Below are 26220 nucleotides of genomic sequence, written 5' to 3' on the forward strand. Positions count from 1 at the left end.
CCCTAAGAATTTTCATATCCTCCATGTTTCCTGGTGATGCTGACATTGCTGGTCCAGAGACGCACATTGAGAACCCAGCTCCAGGGAACAAGAAGGAGCTCCAAGTTAGGCAGGAAAGCCCCAAGCTTACATTTGGATGGGTTGACTATGAGGGCCTTTTCACTGCCACCTGAAGATGGTAGCTAAGAGAAGAGGCAGGCTTCAAATATTGGCTCCACCACATACTGTGTGTTCTTCAGCAAGCCAGTTGACCCTCCTGAGGCTCGATGACCAGGTCTGTGAATTGAGAATAACAATAGTATCTACCGTTAGGGATGTTGTGCACATCAGCTGATAACCTTTGAGTCAAGTACTCATGGAATAGCTGTTTTGCATTATCCTCATCACCTTCATCATCATGGCCATTCTGGCCAGCACTAAAGATGTACAGCCAACCTCTTCTGTGGCTGAAGTTTATCTTCTATAAAATGAGAACTTGTTTTTCATGAAGCTGTCATTTTCACAAGTTTGGGGTGCAGGTGCAGATTGCCTACTGTTGCGTTTCTGAACACTTCCCTCGCAAGGCTCCTAACCCCACCCCAGTAAACTCATCAACATGACTCCTTCCAGCTTCTACAGCTCTGGAGAGGGTTCCTTTTTATCTTGCGTTTCCAGGGATGTTTCACGGCCTTTTGTGGAGTGGGCCCTGGCTGAGCTTCTGGCCCTTCTTGAGTGTGAAGGATGTCTCAGACTGCAGTGGGAAATTAAAAAACTGCTTGCTTCACAGAGTAAGGGAATGTTAGTAGATGCTTGAAAAGTACCCTGAGGGAGCTGGTCAGAGGTGCTCTGTAAAGTTGCATCTGTTGCTAGCACCATGAGCAGCTGTCTGACCGGGAGGCCTGGGAATAGGGACAGAGAGAGCTGGCACCCTTCTTTCCTCTGCCCTACACATTGGCCTTTCCGCCATTAAGACCATCTCTGCTTGACTTTTTCAGTCTCCTGGCTGGCAATTAGCATCTTGAGGTCTCCATTAAGATCTTTTCAAGGATGCTCTTCCTATTTGGTTCAATCTTCTGGTTGAATTTGATACATGTTATGATGTAGGACTTTTTAAAAAAACATAAAACAATCAGGAAAACGTTGCTATACCCATTCCAGCAATTCAAGACCAAGTTCATTTTGGTAAAAACACTTGGGAAAGGGCATTTCCAGGCTGGCTAAGCACTAAATGGCACAGCCCTGTCCACTGACTCCCTCCTCAACTGGTGTGTGTTCTGGAGGGATCCATGTCTCAGAGCATTACTTCATTTTGAATGCGCAATTAAAAGAGGCCCCATGCTGCTGGGGATCTCACACTTCTGCTTTCTGGTTTGTTTTGCATGCTGACACTTTGAGGAAAAGCCCACTTCCCTAATTACAGACATCGTCCAGCAGCAGGAAGCACTCTGGCTTGTTGATGCCTGTCTTGTGCTTTCTCTCTGTTTCAGCTGTTTTCCTTTTAAGATACTCCTCTCAGATTTGTGTGCTTCTTCCGTTCCCACATTCTATACTGCCCAGCGCCTGGGATTCCAGATCTGCGTTTGAATCCAGGAAAGGGAGGTAGGTCAAATTTGTGGGAATCAAGCATATTTAGAAACCCTAACCTCAGGCTCTGCGCATCTGTGGGTGTCTGTAGGAGGGATACTTAGGTTTCATGCCTGCGTCTGCGTTTCCTCTCCTCTGCCGCTAACATTCTTCCACTGAGCACATGTCCATCTTGAGCTGGAAGGTTTAGCGGTTTGCCATCTTGTCTTGCCTGCATTTATGATGCAGCTAAAGCATCCTTCTCTCCTTCCTATAACTTATGCCACTTTGCTTTAAGCATTGGGTATATTTATGTCTCAGGTTTATGAAAGACAATTATAAAATCTCAGGAGACCATCATAAGCTCCTGTAATATCTTGCAGTCCTGAGTCACCCGCAATTACTTTTTAACTGGCTAGGAAAAAGAATGCTAGCGATTTTTTTTAATAGACATTCAGTAAAACTCTAGATATTTCTTAATCCACATTTACTGTGTCCTTTTTGCTTAAGTCAGGTGTTTTGGTTTCTCTAGCAGCTGCAGGATCCCCATAAAGATTATGCTCATAAGGTAGTGATAGAAAAGTAAAATAGAGCCTGAAAGCGGGAAACTTCAGCAAGGCACTAAGGCACAGACAAGAGATGTTAGGTCTGCCGGCTGTTGTCATTGCAGTCCGCTGTGGCCTCACCCCCCGCACCCTGCCCCACCCAGGCCTTCACAGCTGAGTAGGAAAGGATCTTGGGATGGGTACCAGGGCAGGATCAAGGAAAGCCTGCAACTGTGCTGCCCTTCTCATCATCCATACGTGGTTTGCCTAGATAAAAACAATATAGTAAGATCTATCAGGCATATTCAACGTGAGTTCTTTTTTCTAGCATCTTATTGGTTGTTTGTATTTTTCCCCAGAGAAGAGTGAGTGATGAGGTGGCCCTGGGACATGGTAGATGGTGCAGTTCACTGGGGAGACGTCCTTGGCCCCACTCAGGGTCAATATGCGCCCCACACTGCTGGCTGCAACCCCACCCTGTCCTCTTCTGCTCAAAAGAGCATGCAAGGGACATTGCTAAGTGGCAACTTTGGTTGCAACCCAGTGTTCTGTTAATTATTTACAAAAGCTAGCTCTCTTTTTAATTACCAATTGTGTGTGCGTTGCATGTGCATCCCTTCCCCCTTCTCTGAGCACACCTGTGTGATGAGGCATGTACTTCTTCCTGGTGGAGAAGAACTGCAGAGATGTCTCCCAGGTTGAGCCTGCAGCCTGGCCCGGTCACCAGCACAGCACGGTGACTTGACTGTCCTCCCTGGCTCCCTTCCCCACCCGTGGCAAGTGGCAACTTGCTTTCGCTCACACTGAACGCGGTCAACTTGCCTCCCTGTCACACTGTAGCACTTGAATAGGGCAATATTAGATTATAGCAGAAGTTCTCAGAAATTAGAGTGCTTAAAAATCACCTGGGAAGCAGGCCAGGCGCAGAGGCTCACACCTGTAATCCCAACACTTTGGGATGCCGAGGTGGGCGGATCATGAGGTCAGGAGTTTGACACCAGCCTGGCCAACATAGTGAAACCCTGTCTCTACTAAAAATACAAAAAATTAGCTGGGTGTGGTGGTGTGCGCTGTAGTCCCAGCTACTCGGGAGGCTGAGGCAGGAGAATTGCTTGAACCCAGGAGGCAGACGTTGCAGTGAGTGGAGATCGTGCCATTGCACTCCAGCCAGGGTGACAGAGTAAGACTCCATCTCAAAAAAAAAAAAAAATCACCTAGGAAGCTGTTTAAAATTTACCCTTCTTGTCCGTATGCCCTATTTGCTGGGTCTGAGGTGGGCCCAGAACCCTGCTTTCCAGAAGGGAGCCTGAGGGTGGGGTGCCCTGAAGACCACACTCAGGAAGAACCGGACATGTGAGCTTTCATGAGCCAGAGTCCTGCCAAGAACTAGAATCTGCAGGTGGCTTTGGCCAGTCCCACTTAGAGGCAAGAAGACGTGAGGATAGCAGAGAACCTGGAAATCACACAGTCCCCAGGATGAAAGTGGAACTCTCGGACCAGATCCTTATTCTCTTACTTTCGTGAGCCATTTCTGCCTACCTGTTGTCAGGGAGGCAGGAGGTTCATTTTTCTCTCACATGGTGCCTGACATAGTGACTTGCACGTGATAGATGCTCAACAAGCATATTGAGTGAATCAATCAGTTAGATTGTAAATTAAATGCACCAGATGGGCTGGTTGTTTATTTATAACTACACAGTTAACATTTATATTAACATAATGTTAACACCAAAGCGTAATATCTGTTTTCTGTGTTAATTATGGCAAGGTGGGCATAGAGAAGAGATTTCTGAGTGTCTTTTGCAGAGCTTGAGAATGTCTATGTGTTGGTTGAGATAGATCAGCCTTTACTTGATGCACTTTCAATCTTTTAAGTTCTGAAGGCACAGCAAGAAAATTTGGTGTTGAAGGTTTGGATAATGTTTTCAAGTATTTCAATATCCCTCTATTTCTAAACATTAGTAAAAATCATGCCTCATGCTACCATCCTTAGCTTCACTTTGTGTTTCTGAATTGTGTATCTCTATATACTAAGAAGTCCCCCATGTATGCCTGCAAATATGGGAGAGTCAACCGCTCAGCAGAATGTGCACAATGTAAGGCTGTGCCTTGGAGACCAGGCACCCTGTGCAGTGTGATGCACAGGCAGGCCTCAGGATGGCGCCATGGAGGGCAAGTGATACCTATTGACGAAGCCAGTGGAGTGGATGCAAGGCCAACTCAGGCCCTGCAGCTGGGGTTCTGTTCCTCAGTGTTGAGGCCACAGGTCTGTGTCCACATGTTTTCTTTTGCACAGTGGGATTCTGCCACACAAGGCAGTGCCCCCAGCCCTTTGTAGATGAGTCAAACATGCTTGTTTGCAGAGCCTGGTGCTGGGTGGGGTGGTCCCATCACATCCCCTCTTCCTTGGTCATTTCTCTGTAATTAATCAGCCAGTCCCTGACCAAACCAGCAAGATCAATTCTCCCTCTGGTTGGACTCATTCTTTTTTTTTTTTTGAGATGGAGTCTCGCTGTGTCGCCCAGGCTGGAGTGCAGTGGCATGATTTCTGCTCACTGCAAGCTCCGCCTCCCAGGTTCACGCCATTCTCCTGCCTCAGCCTCCCAAGTAGCTGGGACTACAGGTGCCCACCACCACGCCTGGCTAATTTTTTGTATTTTTAGTAGAGACGGGGTTTCACCCTGTTAGCCAGGATGGTCTCGATCTCCTGACCTTGTGATCCACCCGCCTCAGCCTCCCAAAGTGCTGGGATTACAGGCGTGAGCCACCGCACCCGGCCTCCTCTTTCTTATGAAAATTAACCCACAGATGAAGTTTCCTTTCACCCAAGTCTTGACAATTTTCTCAGCTTCAAGCTGCAGAGGAAATTCCTAGGCGCATCTTAACAGGGCTGCTTTGCATTGAGGGGGCTGTGTGGTTTGAGCGTGATAAGCCTGGATATCTTTCTGCACTATGCTGATTTTTGTTCCCTTAAATGGTATGGATTTGGCAGCAATTGTTTGCAGGTGATCTTTTCCCAGAGAACCACTTATTTCCCCCCACTGTCTCTGTATGATAGGAGGGCTCTCATGGCCCAGGGATGTGAAAATGAGACACCTTCAATCGCTAAGGACTGCTGGAAATGTGCACTACAGGAAGTTGAGGGGGCTGGAGGGGAGGAGGCAGCACCTGCAGGAGCCATGCTTCAGTGGGTCTCAAGAAAAGCAGAAGCCTGGAATCTCAGGGCTGAAGCCGCTTGATAACTAGGACAGATGGGTTAATAAAAAGGGATACAGAGACATAGGCTACCTCTTCTGGTTCAATGCCAAGCTAGAAAATCCTGAAATGAACACAGATTTATGAGATAGGAGTAATATATTTAAGAACACAGTCTTACATAGAGATAACTATTTTCCCAAAACATCCAAGGTAAATTTATATATCTTTATGGATGAGGTTGTGTCTTTTCAGGGAAGGTTGGGGAGACGGAAGGGAAATTACTTATTATCAGTCCTCATGATTCATGGATTCCATATCTCCGCATTCATCTATTCATTTAAATCTGTTTGCAACCCCAAAATCAATACTCACAGCACTTTTGCAGTCATTTGTGACGTGCACAAAGCAGTGAAAAATTTAAGTCACCCAACACATATGTTGAGGTCGCGCAAGGTGACACTCTGCTTTCTTGTTTTAGCTCTTATAAACAAATTTTCTTTTTTCTTGGCCCATTTAGTCCATAGTTTTTGCATTTTTGTGCTTTTTTGGGGTGATTTTGCTATTTGAAAATGGCCCCAAACACAATGCTAAAGTACATACTGTCTGGTGTCTCTAAGTGCAAGAAGGTTCTGATGTGCTTTACAGAGAAAATACGTGTGTTAGGGAAGCTACTTTCAGGCATGAGTTATTGTGCTGTTGACCATGAGTTCAAGGTTAATGAATCAACAATATATATGAAATAAACATCTTTAAATAGAAATACACATAAAACAAGGTTCTGTATTGATTGATTGACAAAAATGTTGTAACCAGAGGATCACAAAAACCTAACACCATATTTCCCTAGGAGCAACTGTTCAGGATCTGCAAATTCAGCTTTCATGGTGATTTTATAGAGCATAACTATTGTGAATAACAAGAAGCAACTGTATTTTGTTTCATGCCTAAGATGGAAAGAGAACAGAACCAGAAGTATGATATTGATGAAATGGAGAGAGGAGAAAGAAAAGGAAGAAATGACACTATGAAGATTTATTAGTTAAAATGTTACTAGTGATAATAAATTAATCAGAACTTTGGCCTCTGCCTTTGATCCTGGTTCCCATAATCTCTAAGTGCCAGGCTCAGATAATGTGGCCCTTGCAGGGTTTGGGCAGCTAGTCCTCTAACCATTTTCTACAGGTAAACGTGGACATGAAACAAGCCAGGGTGAGGCAGGCAGCTTCCAGGAGCACACACTGGGCTCAGCTCCTTCCTTCCTAACCTCTATTTTAGCTCCATGTACCTCTTCAATACCGGAAAGTCTTCTTCTGATTCTGCCAGAGCCCAGCTCCTAGAACCTAGCTCATACACTCACCAGCCTTTTTTGTCAACAATTCATTCAAATATTTATTTACTTAAATATCCATTAAGCACTGTTGCTTCTCTCGCCCAACTCCATTGCACATACTATATCAGTTATCTGTCGCGACATAACAGATCACTCTGAACTTAGTGGTTTAAAACAACAATAATTACTTATTATTGCTCATAATTTCTGTGGGCCAAGCATTTGAGATAGCTGGGTAGGCTCAGGCCCTCTGTAGGGTTGTAGTCAGGTGTGGGCCAGGGATACAGTCTCATCTGAAGGCTTGATAGAGGCTGGAGGATACTATTCCAAGGTGGCTGCTCATACGGCTGGTCACTTAGTGCTGGCTATTGGCTAGAGGCCTCAGTTCCTTACCACATGAGCCTCCCCAAAGAGCTACTTGAGCATCTTTCCAATGAGGCATCTGGTTTCCCCAGAGTGAGCAATCCAAAAGCTGAGGAAAAGTGTTAAGGGCTTTCATGAGCTAGCTTCAGAGACCCAACATTGTCACTCTGCAGTCAGCCACTCTGTGTGCAAGGGATGGGAGTACCAGGAAGTGAGGATCACTGGGCACCATCTTGGAGGCTGCCTGCCATGTATACATTTTAACTCTCAAACAAAATTTGAAGACTGAAGACCCATACTTAAAGTAGCCTCTGTTCTAGGCAGTAGGGAACAAAATGGTAAACGTACTTACACTAATGGAGTGTCTATTCTAGTGGCAGTGGGGAATATAGACAAAAAAACAGAACTAAAACTCTAAGGTGGGACAGGGAGCTGGGAGTGTTAGTGTCAGGTGGGCCTATAGAGCTCAGCCCCCCTTCATCATGTTGGCATTCATGCTGGCTGTTCCTCTGTAGGGGATGAAATTTTCCTCTGCCAGAAGAATGGGCTCTGGACAGCTTGTTCAGCTGCTTGCTCAGGTGTAAGCATCTGTGCCTAATCTTCCAGTCAGACTGCCCTAGAAACATCATTTCTTAATTAGCTGAAAGGGTATCTGAAACATTGTACTTATGGTGGCAAGCATGAATCTATTGCTCTTCATCTATAAAGTTGCTGCCCGATAAGGTAGAACTACACAAATGATAGTTTCCCAACTAAATGCATTTTAAAGGGCAAAGGTTGTATAGTCAGCCTTAGTCCTGGCATAGGGGAAATGGACTATGGAAGTCTAGTTGGAAGAGAAGATTGAAACATGCCAGTAAGTGCAAAAGGATACAGTATAATTTAAATAAAACACATGGAAGACATGAGGATGCTAGTGGGATATGATGGGCTCATCCATTTCTGCAGGCTCCAGGAGGGTGGCTGGCAGGGCTTCTTTGGTGTGGGGCAGAAAGAATCAAAGCCTGTAGAATAAATCTGACTCCGTTCTAGATTTGACTCCTCATGGTGTATCACGTGCAAGGTGAAGCCTGACTGGTACTAGGGAGGATTTTGAGGTAAGGAAGCATTGTCTTTGGTTCAGTCCAAGCCCTCACTGACTTTCCACCATCCTCAGGTGGGGGTGGGCATGTCTGTCTGTCTCCCAGCCTCATGCACACACATGTGTGCACACACATGCACACACACGCATGCCTTCTTATGAAGTGTGGGTCTGGCTGCCCAGGCTTTTCTCTTTTCTTCATCTCACCATGACTTATCCTTCCCTCTTCTATTCAAAGTTCCCACTTGAGAGGGTCCAGTTGCCCTGGGCACCCCTCCACACTCCCCACTCATGACTGAAATTAGTTACAGTGGCTTTGGTATACTGTCATCCCCTTTCACCAGTGAAGAACTCTGTTGCTATGGTGCCCAGGTCACACAAAGCTGGGCCGGGTCGCCAGCCTTCCTGATTCTCACCTCTGTATCCCTGGGTTTCCTGCTCTCTGGCCCAGTGGAACCACTTCCACGGGGTTCCATTCCTTTCCAGCCTTGTCTTTTGTTCATTGGCAATGATGTTAACAAATTAAATAGGGGAATATTTGTTCATCTAATTTATTGGTAAAAAGGCTAGAACAAGCTTATCCAACCCATGACCCATAGGCCACATGTGGTCCGGGATAGCTATGAATGTGGCCCAACTAAAATTTGTAAGCTTTCTTAGAACATTATGAGATTTCTTTCCCTTCTTTTCTGTAGTTCATCAGCTATCGTTAGTATTAGTATATTTTATATGTGGCCCAAGACAATCCTTCTTTTATCAGTGTGGCCCAGGGAAGCCAAAAGATCGGACACCCCTGGGCTAGAGCAATAAAAGGGGCACATCAGATTTGTGTCCACAACAGCTGACACAGTGGTTTCCAGTCAGGGGTAAGTTACCCTTAGGGAACACTTGGCAATATCTGGAGACGATGTTTGGCTGTCATGATTGGGGAATGGGGTGCTACTGGCATCTAGTGGGGAGAGGCCAGGGATGCTGCTCAATAGTCTGTACTAGATGAGACAGCCCCCGACCCTACACACAAAACAGAGAAGGATCCAGCCCAAATGTCAAGAGTGCCAAGGTTGAGTAACCCCGAGCTAATGTGATGAATGGTGCCAGATGGAAATGGGCGGGACCATCATAAGGAGGGGGAACAGGGTGAAGGCAACCATCTTAATTTGTAAATTGAGTGTGGGGGATGTATTTTGACCACATGCTTTTGAAAAGGGAAGCTGTTCATTCTCCAGAAGCCCAGCAGAGATGTTGGATGGATGGGGCCACCCATAGCTGCATTCATGGACAGCTGGACACGGGCCCAGGAAATCTTGGCAGCGTCATTGGGGCCGGTGCACTTTTAAGAGGGGCTTGGGTGATGTGAAATTGTTTGGACAAAATGAGTGAGAGGTCTTGAAATAATGTCAAGGCAGGAAGAATGCATTGACTTGGAGTGGCTGCCAAGAGCAAGCATTTGCAGGTTGTTTTGGGGAAGTAGAACTGGCTGTGTTCTCTTTGTCCCGTGCACAGTTGGAAGACGGGAAATGGAGGAGGAGAGATGGGGAAGGAGAGATGGGGAATCAGATAAGAAAGTGTTTTCCAACAGAAGCATCGGCACACATTGGAGTGAGTTCCCTTCCCTTAAGAGGCCAGGAGCTTATGTAGGAACCAAGCTCCATCTGAAGCAGCCACGGGGCTGGAGCATCTCACAGATTAGTTGCCAGGGTTCTCTGATTCTGGCCCTGTTAGCCTCCATCTGGACACACAGCAATTGCATGTTTAGCATTTTTATTACAAAAGCAGCATACAATTTTGACCCTTGAACGTTACAGGTTTGAACCATGTGGGTTCACTTATATGCAGATTTTTTTTTCGACAAAAATATTGGAAAAAAGTTTTGAAGGTTTTTGACAATTTTAAAAACTTGCAGATGAACTCCATAGCCCAGAAATATAAAAAATGTTGGCTGGGCGCTGTGGCTCACGCCTGTAATCCCAGCACTTTGGGAGGCTGAGGAGGGCAGATCACGAGGTCAGGAGATTGAGATCATCCTGGCTAACAAGGTGAAACCCCGTCTCTACTAAACATACAAAAATTAGCCAGGTGTGGTGGCGGGCACCTGTAATCCCAGCTACTCGGGAGGCTGAGGCAGGAGAACGGCGTGAACTGGGGAGGCAGAGCTTGCAGTGAGCCGAGATTGTTCCACTGCACTCCAGCCTGGGCAACAGAGCGAGACTTCATCTCAAAAAAAAAAAAAAAAAGTTAAGAAAAAGTTAAGTGTATATTGAATGCACAAAATATATGTAGTCTATTTTTTCATTTACTACCATAAAATATATACAAATCTATTATTAAAATTAAAATTTATCCAAACTTACACATAAATACTTATATGCCATTCACAGTCAAGGAAAATGTAAATAAATATAAAGATGCAGTATTAAATCATAATTGCATAAAATTAACTGCAGTACACACTGTACTGCTGTAATAATTTCATAGCCACTTCCTGTTGCTATTGTGATGAGCTCGAGAGTTGCAAGTACCTGCCTAAATCACTGTGTGATGCTCATCATCTCTGTGTGAGCAGTTCATCTCTCCAGTAAATTGCATGTTGCAGTAAAAAGTGATCTTTAATAAGTGATCTCTTGCAGTTCTCAAGTATTTTTCATAATGTTTAGTGCAATACCGTACAACCTGAATAACACCATAGGTCCCATATGAAGGGTCACAGTGAGGCTGGAAGTGCTCCCAAGAAGTCATGACATTATAAGAAAAAGCTGAATTGCTTGATGAGGATTGTAGATGGAGGACTGCAGCCGTGGTTGCCTGCCATTTCAGATGGATGAGTCATCTTGTAAACAGATGACAATAAATTTATGGTATTGATAAATACAGTACAGTATTGTAAACATATATTCTATTCCTTATGATTTTCTTGATGACATTTTTTTCTCTAGCTTACCTCACTATAAGAATATAGTATATGATACATATAACATGCAAAATATGTGTTAATCAGTTATTTATGTTATAGGTAAGCCTTCTGGTCAACAGTAGACTATTAGTTAAGTTTTGGGGGAGTCAAAAGTTATACATGAATTTTTACTACATGGTGGGTGGTCAGCATCCCCACATTGTTCAAGGGTCAGTTGTATATTCACTGTGGAAATCCTAAAAAGCAAAGAGCAACATGTTTCCATCGAGCAGGATTTTGCCAGCCTCTGGTTAAACCCTGAAGCCTGAGCAAGGCAGTGAAATCTCCAGACCTTTGGAGCTCACATTTTAGGGAAAGGGCAGGTTTGTGTTGATGCTACAAAGGTAATAGATGCTTTTGAGAAGTTAGCTATGTGCGGGGGTGGCCGATGTAGGCCGAAGCAGCACCTGAGACTGGATCATCATGATGCAACTCTCTGAGTAAAGGCCTGAGAAGGAGGAAGCCAAGCAGGAGGCAGGAGAGGCCTCAACCTGGAGGCAGAAGCACAGTGTGGTGGAGATAGTGAGCAAGGTGAGGTTGCAGGTCTCGGGCCTGGTCAAGGAAAGCCTTGTGGAGGAGCGATGAAGATTTGCGATGTGATGTGGATGGAGAGGTTCCTTGTGAGCCTCACTCCACCTTCAGGGTAGGGAATTGTCAGTAAGGAAAGGAAGGACCAGGTGAGACTTCCAATACCTGAGAGATGGTGGTGGCTTCCACGAGGGCAGCCTCAGGAGCTATGGGGAGACATGATGGCTTGGGAATATATTTTAAAGAAAAGCTACTCAGAGGACCTGGAGACCAGCTCATCTAACCTGCTTCAAGATTCTCCATCCCTGTGACTGCATCAGATGGAGCTCAGCTCCTGCACAAGCTCATGGCTTCCCTGCATCAGTGTGAGTGGCCAATGCTTCTGGTAGAAAGCACATTCCTTTCTGACTTGGTGAGAGGCAAGACTCCTGAAAGCAGCCAGGGTCTCATCCTCAGCAACTGTGGTGCTCAGTGTCATTTCCTCAATTAGGAGAGACTGAGGGAGGAAGAGATTTGCTGAGGGAGTGGCAGGAGGAGTCAAAAGCCTCATCTGGAGTATGTGGAGGTCAACTTGCCTGTTACACATCCAAGGGGGGATGTCAGATAAGCAGACATGCAGGTCAGGAGCTCAGTGGAGAGAAATAAATACCCATTAACCAACAAATATTTTTGATGACTTATTCTGCACTAGGAGCTGTTCCAGGCATGGTGATATGGCAGTGAACAAGGTCATCCTATTCTCACCTCCCAGAGCTGGCCCTCTGGTGAATTTAAGACAATACTCAAATTCAACAGTGAATCATGATTTAAAGGGCTGCTGCCTTATGGAGATGTGCTGCAGAGAAAAATTAGGCAGGGAAGGGAGGTATGCGGCCCAGGACATTACAAAAGATTATTTCATGTCAAAAAACATTTTTCTACAACTAAGTGCACATTTAACTTGTGTCACAAAAAAGGTCTCAAAAGAGCAAGGGATTTGCAGTGTTTTCAGGAGCTCACCAGACACCTGAAAACCCTCCTTGCTGAACCGCTACCTGCCCAGGTGTTCACTGAGGTGCCAGACCCAGCAGGCTGAGGGGTACAGGTGGGGTTAAGGAGGAGCTAAGTGGCCTGGTTTGTTTCTCAGTTTTGTGCTTTGGAATGAAGTAGTGTCACACATGGAAAAAAAATAACTGGGAATGTTGAATTAAGAAAAAATAGGGAGCAAGTTCTAAACACTATTTAGAAGAAAATGATCCCTGGGAATGCTAAAGAGAATTTGAGCCATGGGCTGTTCCTGTAGTCAGAGTTAAGCATTGTGAGTTGGCAAAAGCATCAGGCGGGAAGGACTGAGTCTGTGTGTGCAGGAGGAATGCCTGCAGGGGAAAGTCGCGGGCTCCGTCCCTGTCTCAGTTGGTGGGGGTGGCAGAGATGCCACAGCCGTGGCCAAGACTATGCTGGGTGAAAAGTGAGACTCTCTGGATTTGCCATACTGACTGAGAGCTGATATCTGAAAAGTGGAGCTGAAAACAGCAGCCTGGGCCACCGTGAGCAGTGTCTGGAATGGAGATGGCCATTTCCTGCCAAGGTGGCCTGAGAGGAGGTTGGAGACCAGGACAAGGCCCCGGGTGGGTGCCAGTGGGTGCCAGTCCTGAGAAGGTATGCACAGGAACACCATGGACATTGTTTATTCCCCCAATTAAGTAGCCCAAAAATGTGCCATAAGCTGTCCTTGCAGTGAACCAGTGATTCTGCCCAAACCATCACCACCAACACACCTAGGTCAACTCCAGCACAGGAAGTCACATGGCCAGAAAACAGCCATCAGCCACATCGGTGCTGACACTGAGTGCAGCACATTCTTCTGCCACCTGCTTGGGAACATATCTGCAATGCACCATCAAAGCCACACAGAGTGTCCCTGGCGTGTGCCTGGAGGTTGCTCCGGGTCTGCAGATGCCCCCAAGACCCGACCACAGCCTGTCTCACTTCCTTTCCATTCACTTCAATATGGGATTCATGCCCAAGTGCCAGCACCGATGTAATGATTAGTGACAAGCCAATGAATTTTTAAAATAGTAGCTATGTTAAGATTTATATGAATTAAAAAGTATTTGCTCTCATTTTATTTAAAATTTTGTTCCTACAAAGTTACTGTCTCAGTTTGAGCTGATGGTGCAGTTTGCTGTTCTGCAACTACATAAAAAGTAACCTGGGCCCTGCAGAGGGGACACAAGCATCGGGGCCAGGTACACAGCGACAGGGGTATTTGAGCTGGGTCTGCAAGGATGACTGAGATGGCTGGGAGGAAGAGCTGCACGCCTCAGCAGAAAGCACACGTGGTGAGAACAAGAAGGGAAAGCCACAGCATCCCGGTGCAGTCCAGTGTGGTCTGTGGACTGGGCATGTTGGAATAGGCAGGGAGGGATGATGTGTGCTTTGAGGGAGGACCGGGCAGCTGGAGAGGGAGGCGTCAGGAAACAGGAGGGCAGAAGGTGAGGAGTGAAGGGCAGCAGTGGAAAGGACAGGGTTACGCCAAACAGTGGTCATGGATATGGGCAGTAAGGAACATGCACCAAGGGCGCTTGGAAAACGAACCTTAGAGAATGCAAGGCCTGCGGAGGACTCCTGGGTTCCTGGCTGGGGCACTGCCTGGGCAGGGAAGGCAGAGAAGATGGAGAACCTGGTCTCAGGTGGCATCAGAACCCAGCATCCGCATCACCAGGATTGCAGGAGCAGCAGCGTCTCAGGCCCTGGGTGTGTCAGAGCCCCCAGGCCACATGGAAGTATGAGACGTACTGGGCTGCAGGGGAAACGATGGAAATGAGGTTGCAGGCCCGAGAAGACCCACTGCAGGAAAAGGGTGGAGTGGGGGAAAGGCAGGCTGGGGGCAGTGGCTGGCCTGCAACAAAAGCATTGTAGATTGCAGGCGTGAGCCACCGCGCCCGGCCAAGGCAGGCAGATCATGAGGTCAGGAGATCGCGACCATCCTGGCTAATGCGGTGAAACCCCGTCTCTACTAAAAAAAAAAAAAAACTGTAGAAAGGGGAAAGCAGTCCATAGAGAAGTATTTCTTCCAAGAGACTCATCAGCACACTGTGTTTCCAGAGATGTCTTTCTGTTAACAGCATTCTTAGACTCAAAAGTAAATGTAGATATACTTTAAAAAACAAAAACACCTTGCTAAGAGATGAATTTTTAGAAACTTGTTGGACAAAGAAAAGTCATTGATAGTCAACTGCTGTGAGAGGCAAGCCAGGAAATGATGATTAATACCCTCAAATTATAATAAAACCCATGCCTCATTAGGGGCTCACCCAGGAGTACTGACTTGAGGATAGACACCGTCTGGGGAAAACTCTGTTGCCTGTGTCAGGCTGACGCTCTTACATTTTATAGCCCCTTGTAGGATAGTGCATGTTGAGAAGAAGCCGCTTCACATCATCGTGGTGCAGGATCTGTGGTGTGGTGTGCTTCATGTGTGTGTTTTGTGTGTGTAGTGTGTATGTAGTGTAGTGTTAGTTGTGTGTACTATGGTGTATGTGTGGCATGTATGTAGTTTGTGTGTGGTGTGTGCAGTGTGTGTGATGTGTGTAGTGTGCATGTAGTGATGTGGTGTGGTTTGTGTGTGTTTTTATGTGTAGTGTGTAGTGTGTGTGTTGCATGTAGTGTGTTGTGTGTCATGTGTATGTAGTTTGTGTGTGTGGTGTGTTTGCAGTGTGTGTGGGTGTGTACTGTGTTATGTGTGTAATGTGTATGTAGTTTGTGTGCTGCATGTAGTGTGTTGTGTGTGTACTGTGTATGTAGTTTGTGTATACTGTGTGTAGTATGTGTGCAGTGTGTATGTAGTTTGTGTATGACATGTGTGCAGTGTGTGTAAGATGTGTGTAATGTGTTGTGTGTGTAGTGTGTATGTAGTTTGTATGTGTGCAGTGTGTGCGTGTTGTGTGTAGTGTGTTGTGTGTGTAGTGTGTATGTAGTTTGTGTGTGTGTGGTGTGCGTGTAGTGCATGTGTGGTATGTGTCCATATGTGTGGCATGCATGTAGTGTGCATGTAGTATGGGGGGTGTATGTGTGTGGTGTAGTGTGTGTGATGTGTGTAGTGTGCATGTAGTTGTGTGGTGTGTTTCGTGTGTGTTTTGTGTGTGTAGCGTGTATGTAGTGTAGCATGTGTTGTGTATAGTATGGTGTGTGTGGTGTGTATGTAGTTTGTGTGTGATATGTGTGTAGTATGTGTGATGTGTGTAGTGTGTACTGTGTGTGGTGTGTATGTATTTTGTGTGTCTGGTGTATGTGATGTGTGTAGTACATGGTGTATGTAGTGTGTTATGTGTGTTGTGTGTTTTATGTGGTGTGTATGTAGTTTGTGTGTTGTGTGTGCAGTGTGTTATGTGTGTAGTGTGTTGTGTGTGTAGTGTGTATGTAGTTTGTGGTGTGTGTGATGTGTGTAGTGTCCGTGTAGTACATGGTGTGTGTAGTGTGTGTGGTGTGTGTAGTGTGTTGTATGTGGAGTGTATGTAGTTTTTGTGTGTTGTGTGTGCAGTGTGTGATATGTGTAGTGTGTTGTGTGTGTGGTGTACATGTAGTTGGTGTGTGTGATGTGTGTAGTGTCCATGTAGTACATGGTGTGTGTAGTGTGTGTAGTGTGTTGTATGTGGTATGTATGTAATTTGTGTTGTGTGTGCAGTGTGTGTTGTTTGTAGTGTGTTGTGTGCTTGTATGTAGTTTGTGTGTGTGATGTGTGTGTGATGTGCATAGTGTGCGTGTAGTGCATGGTGTGTGTGTAGTGCAGCTGTGGCATGTGTTCGTAGTGTGTGTGGCATGCATGTAGTGTCCATGTGGCATGGAGTGTGTGTGTGTGGTGCAGTGTATGTGATGTGTGTGGTGTGTGGTGTACCGTATGTGATGTGTGTAGTGCGCATGTAGTCATGTGGTGTGTTTCATGTGTGTTTTGTGTGTATGTAATGTAGAATGTGGTGTGTGTGGTGTGTTTCATGTGTGTGGTGTGTATGTAGTTTGTGTGTATGTGTATGTGTGTGGGGTAGTGTGTGTGATGTGTGTAGTGTGCATGCAGTGGTGTGTTTCATGTCTGTTTTGTGTGTGTAGCATGTATGTAGTGTAGCATGTGATGTGTGTAGTGTGTTTCGTGTGTGTGGTGTGTGTGTAGTTTGTGTGTTTGGTGTGTGTGATGTGCATAGTGTGCATGTAGTACATGGTGTGTGTGTAGTGTAGGTGTGGCATGTGTTCATAGTGTGTGTGGCGTGCATGTAGTGTGCATGTGGTATGGAGAGTGTGTGTGTGTGTGTGTGTGTGTGTGTGTGTGTGTGTGTACCATGAGGGACATGCACTTTGCTCCCTGGATAAATGGATGGAGTCATCTAGATAATTTTCCATTCACGACCAGCCTCTTTTGGTTAAAATGTGCCTCCTTGGATACTTTTGGGGCTGGCAATATGTATCCTTCTAGTTTACAACCATGATTGAGAGGGAATACTCTCCATGTTAAATATGCATTGGCCGCCTTTCATTTTGCTTCTGAAATGTATTTATTTACTGCAAGCAGTGTCTCTCCTGTGTCAGATGTCCTCGTGGGCTGGGAACCGGCACTATCTCTTTAACACGGGCCCTGCAGATGGGAAGTGGCGTTGCCCAGGAAGTGGTCTGGAGAAGCGGGGAGAAGACAGCCTATGGGCCCCAGGCCTCGGGAGCCGGGAGGGTGTCACTCTTCATGTCTCAGGCAATGGCTTGTTGCTGTCATAGCCCCGGGCTGGAGGTGGGAAGGCCTTATGGGGACCACAAGTCACAGTTCCGTGTGGGCCCTCAACGTGGCCTCACTTCACCTCTGGGGCTCAGCACCAGCGTGTGACTGACTGCTCGAGGCAGTGTCTCGCAGCTCAGGTGGGTGAGGTGGTGGTAGCGTCCTCCTTGGTAATATCACTGTGATGAGGAGCAAGGCTTCTCTAACATTGTCTGGACTCAGGAGGAGCAATTGGTTTGTTCTCATGTAGATTCTGCCTCCTGTATGCTGCTGGGACCCTGAGGGTCAGCCCAAGAGTCCTGTTTTGCAATAGCCCTTCTGTTTGCTTCTCTTTGTGGTATGTTTATTTTTAGAATTCTTTGTCTTTCCCCACTCCCCCCAAAAAAGAATTATTTAATTTGGCCACTTCCATCAAATGCTTTGATTTTAGCTTAGTTAGAAGGCATGCTGAAAACTGTAATGATGATGTGAACAAAAAGACAACTGTGTGTTGGGAGGGCCAAAGAGGGAAGTGCCTTTGTTCAGAGATGGAAGGGTTTGTCTCCACTTTGAAAGGGTTTGAGTGGTTTTAGCAAACGTTCCCTGCCACGTGGGGTCCTCACCAAAGTTCTCTGTCTCTGTCTTGCCCAGGTGGACACCTGCACAGGTGTGTGCCCTCCGGCCCCTGAAGCATGGCCAGCAGCGGCATGGCTGACAGCGCCAACCACCTGCCCTTCTTTTTCGGCAACATCACCCGGGAGGAGGCAGAAGATTACCTGGTCCAGGGGGGCATGAGTGATGGGCTTTATTTGCTGCGCCAGAGCCGCAACTACTTGGGCGGCTTCGCCCTGTCCGTGGCCCACGGGAGGAAGGCACACCACTACACCATCGAGCGGGAGCTGAATGGCACCTACGCCATCGCCGGTGGCAGGACCCATGCCAGCCCCGCCGACCTCTGCCAGTACCACTCCCAGGAGTCTGATGGCCTGGTCTGCCTCCTCAAGAAGCCCTTCAACCGGCCCCAAGGGGTGCAGCCCAAGACTGGGCCCTTTGAGGATTTGAAGGAAAACCTCATCAGGGAATATGTGAAGCAGACATGGAACCTGCAGGTGGGCCACAGCTGGTCCTGCTTCCTGGGCCCAGGGGGCCCTGTGGCCCCACACAGACTTCCTGGCTACATGCAACACGTGTGCCTATGTGCCCTGTGTGCCCAAATAACACAACCATCTCCTTAAGCATCAATTTTGGCCAAAAAATGCCCCTCTCTAATAAGAGCCTTTCCTCTTTCACAGCCACAGCTGAGAGGGTGGGTCCCTTTGTGCCAGCAGTGTGGGTTTCTCCACCGCAGGGAACCACCGTTACCCAGTGCATGGAGGGCCTTTTCAGAGAGGCATTGATAGGTGTTGATTGGTTTCTGTTTATCTGACAAGGTCCTACCATACACACTGATAGGCACTTGATTTTATGGCTTCCTGATATCTCTTGCAGAACTTTCTGTGTCAACACTCATATAGTTGCATCACGCGTTCTTTGGCTATCTGGTATCACCTGCTATGCACCATAATTTATTTGACTAGTACCTATTGATGGACACATTTGCTGTTTATGAATAAACGCTGCTAACAACATTACTCTAGACCTATCATATACTACGCTTGTATGCAACGTCTGCAGGATAAACTTTGAAAGGGTTGGGATTGCCACAGCAAAGGATATGTGTGTTTATTTTTTTATTTTTTATTTTTTGAGACAGAGTCTTGCTCTGTCACCCAGGCTGGAGTGCAGTGGCATGATCTCAGGTCAGTGCAACCTCTGGCTCCAAGGTTCAAGCGATTCTCCTGCCTCAGTCTCCCAAGTAGCTGGGATTACAGGCATGTGCCACCACACCTGGCTAATTTTTGTATTTTTAGTAGAGATGGGGTTTCACCATGCTGGCCAGGCTGGTCTCGAACTCCTGACCTCAAGTGAACCATCCTCCTTGGCCTCCCAAAATACTGGGATTATAAGCGTGAGCCACCGTGCCCGGCCATATTCTTTTTATTTATACACTTGAAAGTACTTAAGTAATGTGTAAAGGTCTTTCTGGTTTTATTTACTGAATGAATGAGTGAATAAGCTTTGATCCTGTTTTACCATGCCAGGACTCGAGATAGATTGGAAATGCCTTCTGCATCATTTTCATTTTTCCTCGGTATGGTTTACTCTGCTTTGCTCTCCATGTGGCAGGGTCAGGCTCTGGAGCAGGCCATCATCAGTCAGAAGCCTCAGCTGGAGAAGCTGATCGCTACCACAGCCCATGAAAAAATGCCTTGGTTCCATGGAAAAATCTCTCGGGAAGAATCTGAGCAAATTGTCCTGATAGGATCAAAGACAAATGGAAAATTCCTGTGAGTATCGTGCCTTCCCCCTCACCTCCTGCCACCAGGCCTGTGTGGACAATTGGGAATAATTCAGCTTCCTTGTGACTGGCCTCACATGACCCTGGGAAGAGGCCATGCATTGTCATTTGACAACATGCATGCTGGCCTGTTCTAAAGACATTTCTAACCAAAGCTATCACTTGTGACCCAGTGTTTATTTTGCCCAGTCTAACTCTAAAATGAACACTCTTTTTGGGCACCGAGGGAAGTAATATTTAAAGAAAATGTGATTCAGACCCATACTCTCCTTTTAATGGCAAATTATAGGTTGCATAGCACATTCTGTGGTTTCCAACTAAAATTAAAATACTGCAGTTTTTTTACTCAAACTACCCCCTTGATCTCAGACTTTACTTCTATTTTACATGAAACAAGATGCCAACAGGAAAGATGTTAAGGAAAAGTTCCTGGGAGTAGCATCCGTGAGTGGTGAGTGCAGGTTTGAAGGCTTCAGCCTTAGGCCCACAGTCATTAGAGGGTCTGTCTGAATCCTGGGTTCTGTTTGCTATCCTCAGTGGTTCAGTGTAAATCTAAATTGTAGAAGGTTCTGAGATACAGGCCAATGTGGTCAGTCAGTTGTCCAGAGAAGGTAAAGAACTGTCTTTGGGAGGTGTCAACCTTGTTCCCTCGAGGGGATCTGGTCAAGATGGCTCAGTGGGGCAGTTGTCCCTGGGGGAAATGATCCCCTGGTCACCTCTCAGTGTCCCTACAGAGATGCTTACCTTGGAAACGTAACCAGAAACAGCGATGCAGCCTCATGGTTTGGCAATTGGTGAATCCCCAGCCGACTTCGTTTAGAAGCATTTTCTCTGCACATCCATCTATTCAAAGGAATTTCCTCAGACTTCACTGTCATACCTTGTATTTTAAAAATCATCTTAGCTGAGTGCAGTGGCACGCACCTGTAGTCCCAGCTACTCCTGGCAGGAGGATCGCTTCATCCTCACTATGATCTCACTATGGTTTGAGGCTAGTTTGAGACCAGCCTGGGCAACATAGTGAGGCCCTGTCTCAAAAAAAGAAAAAAAGAAAAGAAAAGAAATTGACCACAATACTCTTAAAAAAAAAAAAAAAGAAGAAGAAGGAAGAGTGGCCCAGGTTGCCATGCGGCAGTGCCTAGAGTGATGGTCTTTAGTGGGATGCAGCCCCAGCCAGCAGCAGAATGCTGTGGGGAGGGAAGACATTGCCCCTCAGTGGAGGCACCTATGGCTATTTTTGCTGAGGTTCGGCCTCTTACCATCTCAGCAATAATTTCCAACATGAATGTCATGGGACCATGCACATAGCATCTTGGCATGTGAAGTCAACCCAAAATAGCATAATCCACATGACGAGGCTGGCCAACTTCTGCTGGTTAAGAAGCCTGCTCATAGCCTCTTTGGCCACGAAGCCGTTTCTTTTTTCAGAGTTGTCTATTCCCGAAAACAGCAGTTGCATCCTTCATGGCCATGACTTTTGCTCTCTCCTTCCTTTCTGGGAGACGTGTACAAACCCCATGCAGAAGGCTGGGAGGTGCAGCTCTTGTTTGATGAACATGCCTTGTTCCCTATCTGCCCTGTACAGACTGACATCTCATGTGTCCTCACAGCACATGTCCCTGACACTGAGGCTTATGGTTTATACAAGAGAGTCTCAAACTTGCCGTGCTTCCTATTCAGCTGGTGTCAGAGCTAACCAGGCATGGGCCTGTGAGAGAGGGGCCTGGGCTTCTGTGTTTTCATCGAGCACCCTCTCCTTAGTTGTCCTCTTCTCCTGGGTTCTTATTCCACTTTATATTGCAGTTGCCCAGTTATCACCCCATAATTGCCAACCTCCCAGCTAATAGCTTCCAAGGCTTTCTCCCTTGTGTTGTCCACAGCTCAGTCCCACACCTTCCCGTGCTCCCTCCACACCTGCAGGGCTCACCTGTGGACTGATGGTGCATAGCACCCCATGCCCAGGCCTGGCATCAGGCAGGGTATTAGTGAGAGGGAAGAGCAGAGCTAAGCCTGGGCAGCAAGACCCAGCTTCAAAACCCATGTTCCCATGATGGTTGTAGAACCTTAGACTAAGGGAAAGTTTCCCCAGGCTCTGCTCCTCTGGGTCTGTGACTGTCTTGAGGATTCGATGAAAATACACACCATGTACACCGCACAGCACATGTGGTCATCACTGATGTAGCTTTTCTTCTCTCTTCAGTGCTCTTTCTCCATCATGAGCACCAGGAAAGTCTCCTTGTCAGGGTATCTTACGGTGTTTTTAACAGAGAAAGTGTGAGGAAACACCTTGGAGGGGTTTGCCACCTGGCAATTTCACCTCTTGACAACCTTTCATCTCCTACAGAACCTGGCTGGGGTTCTTGGCTGTTGCTGGGTGTGTAAACCTTCCTTGTTGCAGTGTAGTGGGCGTGTTATACTGTGAGTGTTTGAATATGGTTGTGTATGCTTGTGGAGAGCAGGGAGAGTTTGCCAGTGTACTGGATACAGTCCAAGTCTACCATGCTTCCAGCACGGGGCAGGGTCTGCATCTCTGAATACGTCTCCCAAGTCCAGGTTGCCTAGACGTTGGTCCAGATTCTTTCATCTTTAGAAGTGTTTCTTTGTGTGTTTCTTTCATGGGAAATAGAGCTAAAAGGCTCTAGGGAACTCTTGTAAACCATCACCAGATCTTATGGCTGCCCTCTCGGTGTGAGTGCGTCAGCCCTGATTCACTGTGGGAGTCTGTCCTATATTCCCCTGTTGGGTCAGGCCAACGTTGCAGGAAGTCCCAGACCTGGTTTTGAATCATCCAAATCTGCCCTACTTGCAGATAGTTTTATAAAATGTACGTTATTTGCAACGAATAGCCACAGCACAAGGTCTTTGGAGTCAGAACTAGATTCCAGTCACGGCTGGATGTCCTCACTGAGCCAGCTGCTGTTTTTTTCCCACTGTTCTTCTCGGGCCTTCATTCAGATTCTCCTAACGAATGTGCTCATATCTACTTTCCAATCATCATGTCAGCTAATCCATCCATGGACCAACATTACTGGAGTCTGTAGTTGCATGAAGCACTAAGTGCCAGGCACCATTCTGGACTTTGGGAAGGGAGAAGTGAATCAGCAAGCACCTGCCCTCATGGGCCCTGCATTTCAGTGGGAGAAAGGACACTGAACAATAGGAAAGAACTGCATTTAAGTAAGGGCATAGAGCATACTGGGGTCTGGATGCTGGGGCTTGTTTCTGCTGCGTGGGGAGGATGGACCTTGCTGTGAGGGAGGCCATTGAGAAGAGGCCTGAAGGCAGCTAGGAACCATCCCCACCCAGGGAATGGCAAATTTGAATGCCCTGTGGCAGGAGCGTGCCTGGGGAGCAGGGCACCCACAGAGGCCAGTGTCACTGGCACAGAGTGAGTGGAGAAGGGTGAAGTTGAGGGCCAGGTTGCAGATCACTCACGCCACTGGGAGGACCCTGCTTTGGGCGAGTTGGGGGGGCTGTCTTTAGGAAGCAAACGGCCAGGGCCAGCTGACATTCGGTGGGTTCTGCCTGGCTGCCGCATCATCGGTTTGCTGTGGGGAGTTGTGCCTGTTCATATACTTGCAAACCAAATGTGTTGATTTTTTTATCGTGATTTCAGGGCCTTCACTTTCTCATGCCTGAGCATCAGTCAGTTTGTCTCCGCTCTGATCTCCTGTCCACCCCACCCACCATGCTTTTACCTGGGTCCTGTACAGGCCTGTGGGCTGGCCCTTAGGGGGTTTTCAATGAATGCTTGTCACCTAAATCAATGAATTGTTTGGATCCATTCTCCATCTCCCAGCTTGTTTTTGCTTTCCACTTCCTGACATGTAGTAATACCACTGTAGTTCTGTATGGGGGCAGCTCCACACCTGTCTATGTTGGGGAGGGCATGGGGATTCTTGCACCTCTTTCTACCTCCTCTTAAATCATTACTGATGGACAGATGCAGGGACACAGCAATAGATATAGAAATATAAAAACATGACACTGCGCACTCTGTGGTTTGTAAGATTCACTTTCTCTGGATAGGAGGCAGTGTGGCCTGTTAACAACATACCATTCGGGTTGTCTGGCCTCAAATGCTGGCTCCACCTTATCACCAGCTATGGGACCTTGAGCAAGTTACTCAGTGGTCTGTTTCCTTCATTTCTTTGTCTGTAAAATGGCTTTAATGTCATCTCTGACTCTTAGAGTCATTGAGGGTTATAGAGTATCATAAACCGAAGACCTGTTGCACGGTGCTTGGCACCGAACGAAGCAGCTTCACCCCCCTCCTGCAGTGGCCTGGACCACACTTGGATACATCAGTAACATACACTGAAGGTCAGGTCCTCCATGCAAACTCTTTCCATCCCTGCATCACAGGTGTACCATGACCTCTGCAGGTGAGTCATTCTTCTGCAGGTGAGAAAACCAGGCAGGTCCCCCTTGTCCTTCCCTTCTCTTCTTCAGTCTGCAGTACGTGTGTTTATTTCACCTCTGTGGCTATGAATAGATAGAGTGAGAGTCACTGGCCATAAAAGAATTCACACTAGGCTTTTGCTTTTATGAAGTGACAGACTTAAATAAAGAGTAATTATTTCGGCCAGGCATGGTGGCTCATGCCTGTAATCCCAGCACTTTGGGAGGCTGAGGCGGGCAATCACAAGGTCTAGAGATCGAGACCATCCTGGCCAACATGGTGAAACCCCATCTCTACTAACAGTATAAAAATTAGCTGAGCGTAGTGGCGCGTGCCTGTAGTCCCAGCTACTTGGGAGGCTGAGGCAGGAGAATCTCTTGAACCCGGGAGGCGGAGGTTGCAGTGAGCCAAGATCGTGCCACTGCACTCCAGCCTGGGCAACAGAGCAAGACTCCATCTCAAAAAATATATATATTATTATTATTATTATTTCACAGAGGGGGTTGGAAGTTTATTTTTGCATTGCAAGCCATAAACTAATCAAGAGGATTTTACTAGTTTGGCGGATAATACGGTTAAACAAAATCCCAGCGATTACTCTTCACACTTTCATCGTGAGTACCAATATGCTGTCTCCACCATTCAGATGCCAGCATTTCAGTCTGAGAATCGCTTTATGTGGAAAGTGGCATTGGTAAGAATTGGACTAAAAGGTGAAAAAAAAAAAAAGAATTCCTGAAATGCATGCACCTCCATAGCCATCACAAAATGCCTTTGCTCAAACAGACCTTGAAAACACTGAGGGTAAGGCAGCATATTTTGGAGATCTAAATCTGATTATAAATCCTAGGTAATGCAGTTCAAAATGCAGATGATGGAAGCAGATTACGTCTGGGAGATGCTGTCCAACTCGGATCCCAGTTTTCTCTCCTCAGAACTATATGTGAAATCCACTTACAGTGACAGTACACCTGAGCTAGAGGGCATTTACCACTTAAGGGGGCTAAACTTCTTGTTTTTCAAACAAGAACTCGGGTGTGGAAGAGCTTGTCCAAGGCAGGAAGGCAAAACCAGGTCCCTGATGTTGTCTGGGGCTAAGCAGAAACAGCAGCCAGCAACCAAATCCATCTCCAGAGACTCCACAACCACGGGCCCCTCCCTATTCCCCATGCAAGGTGCAGCACCAGGGCATGTCCATGTGAAATCTCAGAACACACAGAGGCGTCCATCAGCTTTCCCCTCTCTTGTGTCCTGTCCACACAGTTTACCCACACCATTCAGGAGTGACTTTGAGAAGGTAGTTACAGGGCCTTTGCACATGTGCTTGAAGAATAACGAATATAAACAGAGGCTCTTTGTGGAGGGGCTGGGCAGTGTGGGTCAGTGGTTGTCCCTCACAGCCACCTGTGGCATTTCTGGAGGTGATGTTCATCACCTGGCCTTTGCTATAGCAGCCCTGCCCTTGTCTGGGGTCTAGCTGGCCAGAAACGAGCACTGGAGGGGGAGTCCTCCAGCCCACGTTTGGTGGGTGAGGGTCAGAGTGCTGCCTCGTTGGTGACGTCAGGGACCAAGGCAAGGGAGAGGAGCTGAGTGGGCAAGGAGATCCCCTGCCCCCAGAGGCCTTGTATAACAGCACAGTTTGCTATTTTGAGAAGATAGTCACAGCTGTCTGTGAAAAATGAATTTGTTAGGAAAAGGAAACAAAGATTACTTTATAAAAAATATATATCCCTTCCCCAAAAGGGAGGATCCAGGATTGAGGGGTCCGAAGCATATACAATTTGAAGACTCTCTTATTTTTTAAAAAAAATATATAAAATTAGGCATACAATAGAATGTATTTTTTGGACTAAGGAAAAAAATTCAATAAATTAGAATTTTTAAAAGGCTGGTCAATACTACAAGCATACAAACTTTAGAAAAGATAATGTAATATTTTAATTAACTGCCTGACACGTCTCTATAACACCTTTTATTTCCTCCATGTCCTTGACTTCACTGTGTTTGACTGCATCTTAGTTCAACAATATTTAATAATATATTTGTCTATATATAGAAAAAGAGACTATTCATTCCTTCCTCTAGGTTCACACTTCATTATTAATAATATCATGTACATTTTTAGAATCCTTGTCAAATTTGGGAGGGGAAGATAAAGTAGAACAGA

The 26220-nt window shown here is 46.5% G+C and overlaps 1 protein-coding gene across 4 annotated transcripts in view; it reads left to right on the forward strand.

Moving 5' to 3' along the window:
- Nucleotides 1–26220, forward strand: part of SYK (spleen associated tyrosine kinase) — a 94180-nt gene that overhangs the window by 24519 nt on the left and 43441 nt on the right. For 2 of the 4 annotated variants that reach the window (XM_055351492.2, XM_055351498.2), the window contains exons 1-3: nucleotides 17525–17611; nucleotides 17905–18362; nucleotides 19480–19640. In XM_055351492.2, the coding sequence (XP_055207467.1) occupies nucleotides 17946–18362; nucleotides 19480–19640 (578 nt within the window). In that variant the 5' untranslated portion in view covers nucleotides 17525–17611; nucleotides 17905–17945. Of the gene's footprint in view, nucleotides 1–17524; nucleotides 17612–17904; nucleotides 18363–19479; nucleotides 19641–26220 lie in introns of those variants that run through there. The other 2 variants (XM_031014775.3, XM_031014774.3) reach the window with 1 other exon arrangement.

This window comes from Gorilla gorilla, chromosome 13 (assembly GCF_029281585.2).
Source record: "Gorilla gorilla gorilla isolate KB3781 chromosome 13, NHGRI_mGorGor1-v2.1_pri, whole genome shotgun sequence".
Taxonomy (NCBI): domain Eukaryota; kingdom Metazoa; phylum Chordata; class Mammalia; order Primates; family Hominidae; genus Gorilla; species Gorilla gorilla.